Here is a 7,422-nt window from a genome sequence, read left to right as displayed (position 1 = left end):
TGATGGTCCGCAGCCTCCTGCCAGGCTCCAGTTGCATCAGATGCTGCATTCAGTATCAGTATTAGACAACTGTTACATAACCTTACGTAAAGCCCAGCCACTCAGTTGTTTGTGGTTGTTACTGGTCAACAGTAATCAGAGTTAAACTCCCTGACAGACAGTATTATTTTGTGTTTTCAGTGGTCTTTCTCAGCCAACATGCTAGTGTTGGACCCCGGTAAGAGATACCGTGTCTCTGTCTTCAACATCCCCAAACCAGAGCTGGACCACAGCAGCTACGACGTCAGCACTGATGTCTTTGTTCCAGGTGAGTTTTAGTTGAAAACAGCATTAGGTTGTTGTTGTTGTTTTGGATTGAGCAAATGAAGTGCACCAGGAAGAGTTTCTCCTTTTGGTCTCCTGAAGCTCCTACCACTGTTCGGTTGAAGTTCTGAGTGAGTGTACTTGGATTTTATTAAAGCTGCAGTAGTGTAACTTTTATAAGAAATAATTTTTTTGGCATATTGCTGAAATTTTCATTATTGTTCCTGGACCGTAGTACACGCGAAGAACATTCTGTGGAAAAGATCGCTTCCTCTGGCTCTCTTAGTGTCTCCTACATAGTATTTGCAAGAATCCACCGACCTGATTGAAAACAACCAATCAGAGCCAAGAAAGATAGTTTATTGTGGAAGCTCATTCCCATGTTGTCAAATACCAATGCTGGGAAATAATCAGCTACTTTCAAGCCACCAGTTTTCCGATTAATTTACATTATCTGTGTAATTCAATGAATTACTAATTAAATGAATTACTAATTAAACCATCTAATTTGTATTCAGTAATTGAAGTAATCTGACCCAACACTGATCATTTGGACCACATATGAAAAGTGGCCCAAATCAGAATAGATTCAGATTCAGATTCCATGTGATTTTCAAAAAACATCAGATTTGGGCGCTTGTGCCTTCAGTGTAAGGGTACCTTTTGTGCATCTGGTGTCATCTTCACTTTGCTCATTTAAACTTTGAGTCCTCTTGACTTTAATGCCATTCTTTGATTCTGGTTTACCCAGATTGTCAAGATCCAACAATTCGGGGGACCCAGTTTTGCATAGAGAGAGGTGAGACCTTGGTATTCTAAAGTCCATTCAGAGTGTGTTATATTTCTAAGCAAATTTTAACATGTTGTCTTGTCGCTGTACTGTAGGAAGTCTTTGGCAGCCCAACATCACTCTGGGTCAGACTAAAGTCAGTGGAAAATCTGCGCTGGCTGTCAGCTTCAGCCCTGACAGACTCTGTGAGGAGTACATAGTTATTGTCCGCTGCTCCTCTACCCAGAAGGTACAGGGTACGTACAAGGTAAGCTCCCATTCAAATGCTTCTCTGTTACAAAAAATACTCCTGCAATAGGCTGTCTCATACAGAAGATAAATGCATTTTCCTTTTCAGTCATTTGACCCAGAACATTACTGTAGGTGCTCATTACAGCATCCTGTGTTTTGTACTGTAGCCTACTTTTTACCCCAGTTTTTGTTTTTGTTTTTCAGTACAGCAAACTATGTGCCCCACCTCACCTCTGCAGTGTTTTTGCTGCTGTTTGTAGAACAGGCTTCTCATTCTGTTTGAAAACCACTTGAATAAATGTAACTGTCTACCTACTGCATAGAGAATATTCACGTGCTATTTCAAGGTGTATAACATTTAGAAGGATCTATTGTCAGAAATGGAATATAATATTCATAGGTATGTTTTCTCTGGTGTTTATTAACGTGAAAATAAGAATTGTTGTGTCTTTGTTACCTTAGAATGAGCTTTTTATATCTTTTTATATCTTCCTGGAGTCAGCCATGTTGAACCGCTGTGTTTCTACAGTAGCCTAGAACAGACAAACCAAACACTGGCTCTAGATTGGGGCGTTTGCATTTTTGTGCATTTCAAAATCACTCAGGCTTGAAAAGGGAGGGTGAAGTGAGTGAGTTGCAATCTGCAACTACACCACTAAACCCTATGCACTGTTTCTTTAGAGGTTAGATATATGAAATTGGATGTCGCATTAGAGCACCAGCATCTCAGAACAAAACAAATGGGAAAAAAACTTAATAGAACTCATCAAAACTGTCTTTGTTTGTCTTTCAAACAGTTGAAATAGACCCTTAATTCACTGAGTCAGAAAATTTGTTGTGGTGCTTTTTATGGCTTTTTGATAGGACAGATCAAGATAGAGAGGAAAGGGGGAGAAAGAGAGGGGTTGTGACATGCAGCAAAGGGCCACCCGGGGTGTACGCTGTAATAAGTGAACTACCATGTGCCCCCAGGTTCTAAAATTTTATTTGATTCATTTGACATCTCAAACTATACACTGTCAAACACTGCGACAAATACATACACATTGCCTCTGACAGGCTTACACTGTTGTTCTAAGTGTCTGACAACATTATGGAACTCCTTACTCTTAGACAAAAATGCTCATTTTACATACATTTTACATATCATAGTAACTTTGTAACTCACCAAAACCGTCTTTGTTAGTATTTCCACTGTTCCAACAATCACCAACTCTGATTTGGTGGAAATAAGTCCATAATTCACAGCTTAGCTGAAGGAGACTGGCTATGCAAACAAACCACAAAGAGTTGCGATAGCAACACAGGCAGAGGGAGTGTAATAGTATTACTCCACTATATCTTTACATAGCTTTTAGTAGTTTTTTTTTTTAAACCTCATATATATAACCTTTAAATTGTCTTTACTAGTAGCTCTAACTAAATAATGATTTATATTATGTAAAAGTCAGAATGAGGGGTTATTACACATTGAGTAAACGTAACACAGACCAGGTTCTTAGGGGGATCTTGGTCTAAGTGTGACGCCAGGGAATGGTGCACCTGTGTGCCTTGTGCCAAAAAATGATGATCATTATGGCCATTTCAAAAGCTTAGTTGAATTATGTTCTGCTATACTGAGAGCTGTTTCTAATACAGTACATAGTCAAACCCTCAATAAAACACATGGGGTGGTGGGATTTATTGGAGGGTTGTTGTATTACACAGCATTCGTTTTAGCTAGGTGTACCCAATTAAAGATACAATAAATAATAAAAAAATAAAAAAGCCCCAAAAATAATCTTTAAATGTTTTCTTTCCAAATTTTCATAAACAGACAGGTTCAAATGTACCAGAATTATACATATTTGAATTGATGATTATCTTGATAGTGCTCTTACTTTGTCTTTTTTATGACCAGTACTCAGTACCTAAATGCTGTGCCTCAATGATAAAACTATTTTTAAAAATCTCTTGTCTAGGCCAATCAGAAGACCCTAAATGTAACATTCAACCTTGATAATTGGCCGAGACACTGCTGCCGGTTTGAAGCTGAGGTAAGTTTTCTTAAATCCATTCTGCTGAGAGATATGTAGTGTATTACTAAACTCTTTTTTTGTCATCTGGCAATACCTCTGCATCATCTATGAACACATTTGACCTTCATGTTAGAGTTAACATGATTTTATTCTTCACTGCAGATCAATCCTCTTTTCCCACAATGTGGCCCGGACTGTGTCCGTCGAAAAACAACTAAGGATTTTTGTCGTGGTATGTTGGCAGATATGGAATATCAATATCATGGCTGGAGAGTAGATGTGGAGATGCTCTATGTGGTGGTTGTGGTACAACACCCCTTACGCTGAAATTCCACCAGACACGTCTTTATGACGCAGTGTCTCCGACATGGTCTGGCTTTAGATTCCAACTGAGAGCATTTCAGAAGTCCTCAGAGCGTGTTGCCTGCCTGATGTTGTTGACTGTATTTTTTCCATAAAAAGAAATGGTGGTGTTGTACAAAAGACAGCACACTCAAATACAGACGAGCACGGACTCACAATACAGAGAAGCACACACGTCAAATAAGCAGAAGCACACACTCAAAACGAGACAGCACACTCAAAGTAGCAGACAGCACAAACCAATATAGCAGACAGCAGCACTGCAGGAATACAGACATGGCAGGCTGAGGTCAGAAGTACAGGACAGCATCAAACCAGAATACAGACGAGCACACTCAAATACAGACAGCAGCAACCAAATGACAGACAGCAGCACTCAAATACAGACAGCACACTTCAAAGTACCAGACAGCCAACACTCAGAATAGCAGACAGCACAATCCAAATACATGACAGCAGCACCAAATACAGACGGCACAGCTCAAAGTTAGCAGATGCAGCACAAGTACCAAATACAGACTATGCACATGACCAAATACGACGCCCACTCATAATACAGACAGCACAACCAAATACAGACAGCACACTCAAATACAGACAGCACAACCAAATAGCTGCAAAACATTCCTCGCGATACTACTTTCTCCACGGTCTGTGTTCACTGCAAAGGAATGCTGAATCACCTCTGTGCTGGCAGTGATGAAGAGGAAGTTTGCTTTGAGAAAAGAGGCAATGAAGTATTGAATAACTGCCAGGAAAGATAAGTGCTGATAGACTGTCCCTACACGGAGACACCATGTTTATAAATGCAGCTTGTACAACTTGCTACTGCAGCTACATTATAATGGAATATTTGTTTTTCTGTAGCCTGTTTATTGATTTTTTAATACCGACAACTTCTGCTTTTTAACTGCCCTCCCAAAACTGCCACCACCAGTATGACAACAGGGACAATAACGTACTACAGAAAAGTGCACTTTCCCGAAATATGTTTCCTTATTTCCTTCTTCCTTGCACCTTGAATATCAGCAACCACAATGTACGTGAAAGAAATGAGGAAATAATTAGGGGAATTGATTCAAACAAACAAAGTGAAAATTCCTTCCCTTACGCACAGCTCACAATGACAATGTTAACACGCGGATGTTTAGAAGGCAGTCATGTAAGTCAGTAGGCTTCATCATGTGGGAACCAACTCGGTTAGCTCTTAAAGAATTGTGGGATTTATATATTTCCGAACATGGGGAATTATTCATAGGCCTAGGCTATATTAAAATAAGGTTCAAAATCACTTCCAAGGCAGGCTTCTCAAATAAGTCCACTGTTTGACCAACATGAGCAGCCAGAAGTGAGCATGTATCAAGTTGGGTTTTTAATAATCACAGTTATAACTGTAATATTATCACACAATGTACATAAATGAATCTTAATGTCAGTTAGTGTTGCAGTTTCAGCACTGTGTACACACACCACCAGTTTCAATGTTTATTTTTGAGCTAAATGGCCACTGTGACTGGCCAAGACTTTAACTAGCCAAGTGGACTGCAAATGTCATACTTTACTCTGTAGAAACAGCAATACTGCTAATCAATGAACTGTGTTCTGATTTTTTCACAGTTATGCGACCAGATGCCCCCAGAATCTCTCTGTACACATTTGTCGCCCCAGGAGTAGTGTTCATGTGTGTAGTGATGGCAATTATTATGTACGTCCTCTGCAGGAAGCCAGGTTAGTCAATACAGTTTCATTTCCATCTCTATTGAGTCCTGTCTTCAAGATTCATCTAATTTCATTCAGAAACAGGTAATTCGGTTTGAAATTTATCAGAACGTGCTGATCATCTTACTGGTACTCTTCTGCACTTTCAGGCCAACGTGGTGTTGCTCCAGAACCTATGAGAATTGAGAAACCACTGACACATATACAACCCCCCAAAGTGCTGGTCATCTACTCCCAGGACCACCACCTCTACAAGGACATCGTGCTAAAGCTCTGCGCCTTCCTCCAAGCAAAGTGTGGCACCAAGGTGCTGGTGGACTTGCTAGACTCCACCTCAATTGGCATGGTGGGTCGCATTCGCTGGCTTGAGTGGCAACGGCAGCAGCTTAAAAACCCCTCTGACAAAATACTGGTCCTGTGCTCGCGAGGTGTCCAGGCGAAGTGGAGGGCCATGTGCGGTCATGGTCGGGTGACACTGAGGGAAGATGTCCTCTCCCCTACAGACGACATGCTCACTCCCTTTCTCAACCTCTTCCTACCAGATATGTACCAGGCAGGCAAGCTGGGAAAGTACATGGTGGCTTACTTTGATGAAATCAGCAGCGATCAGGACGTGCCATCTGTTTTTGACATTGCAGTCAAATACAAGTTGATGAAGCATTTTGAAGAACTGTACTTTCGCATCCTAGACATTGAGAAGTATCAGCCAGGGCAGGTCAACCGCATCAAGGGCATTGGAGGGGACGAATATTTCAACTGTACCCCAGGTAGAGATTTGAAAAATGCCATCGAAACCTTCCAGGCCTACCAGTTGGACAATCCTGATTGGTTTGAGAAGGAGTGTGTGCACAGTGAGGAGGAGGTCATGACTGAGGCCAATGTCCTCATTAAGCAGCTGCAGATCCCTCCAGTCCTCGAGTGCGTTCCTCTAATCAGAGAAGGACTTCCTGTCTGCATGCATGAGGTAAAAATCAACGAAAATTGCAACAGTGTTCACGTCCTGTCACCTGAGCTGAACACTGAGCGCGAACTGTCGTCAGTGGTAGAACTTACTCCAGTTGTGAACCTTGAGGGCAAACATCTGTATCCGTCAGACCTGGATGAGGTGTTCACATCACATCACCTGTATCCTCAAAGCCCCAGTCCACAATCTGTCTACGTAGTTGAGCCTGTTCAGAACAAGCCGCCACAACCAAGACAGAGCTGGCTCTACCTCAAGGAAGAACCATTGGGTCAAATTCCCACTGAGGATGATGAAGAGGATTCCCTACTGCCTATGAGCCAATGCTCCACTCATTCAGACCACAGAATCTGGGCCCCACAGAACTCCCTGGATTCATACTCTCCAGAATCCCCGTGTGCCAGCATGCAGAGCCAATATTTCCCTCCATCCCAAATCAGCCATTCCCAGCCTGTGGAGATGCAGGACTATGAGGTTCTGGAGCCCAGTGGGAAGGGTCAGAGCAGTGGATCTGATCAAGGCTACATCTCCAAAATGTCCTCCCAGCATGAACCCCCTATCAAAGAGGATCCACTGGCAGCTCTTAGAAGGCTGCAGGAGGAGCTGTTTCAGAAGAATCTTAGATACTCTGATATAGATACTGAAGGAAACTAATGCTCTGTCCACCCCCGGCAATAAGTACTGAACCTTCACTGACTTACATCACCTCTTTGACATCCTTTCCATGTAGGAGGATGTAAAAAGAGTATCAAACGAGTTAAATGCTCTTGTGATCAAAAACTTTGCTCTGAAGATCATTTCTGAGGCTGTTCTGTAAATAGTTTGCTTATAGCAACTTTTGATCTTTTGCATCATTAAAATCAATGTGATCATACCTTTAAAGAACAAAGAAGTATACGCAGTAACTGGTGCAATGTACACATAGATTTGCCATGTCAGTTTTTTCCAACACGTTTTCATCCTAGGTCACCGAATACAGACATGTCTGTATGAGACACACCAGGTTGCCACAAAGCCCTTTTAACACGTGGTTAACA

At 41.6% G+C, this 7,422-nt stretch overlaps 1 protein-coding gene across 1 annotated transcript in view; it reads left to right on the top strand.

The window, feature by feature from the left end:
* The window catches only part of il17ra1a (interleukin 17 receptor A1a), an 11,407-nt gene extending 3,985 nt beyond the window's left edge, over positions 1–7,422 (top strand). Inside the window, exons 5-11 of the mRNA XM_035675008.1 lie at positions 181–307; positions 1,055–1,102; positions 1,189–1,340; positions 3,286–3,360; positions 3,505–3,574; positions 5,323–5,433; positions 5,574–7,422. Of these exons, the coding sequence (XP_035530901.1) occupies positions 181–307; positions 1,055–1,102; positions 1,189–1,340; positions 3,286–3,360; positions 3,505–3,574; positions 5,323–5,433; positions 5,574–7,039 (2,049 nt within the window). The 3' untranslated portion in view covers positions 7,040–7,422. The remainder of the gene's footprint in view (positions 1–180; positions 308–1,054; positions 1,103–1,188; positions 1,341–3,285; positions 3,361–3,504; positions 3,575–5,322; positions 5,434–5,573) is intronic.

Source organism: Morone saxatilis, unplaced genomic scaffold, assembly GCF_004916995.1.
Source record: "Morone saxatilis isolate NCDOM2014 unplaced genomic scaffold, NCSU_SB_2.0 Contig10, whole genome shotgun sequence".
In the NCBI taxonomy this organism is placed as follows: Eukaryota; Metazoa; Chordata; class Actinopteri; family Moronidae; genus Morone; species Morone saxatilis.
Note: the sequence above shows the minus strand (reverse complement) of the source record. Positions and strands in the feature narration are given on the sequence as shown.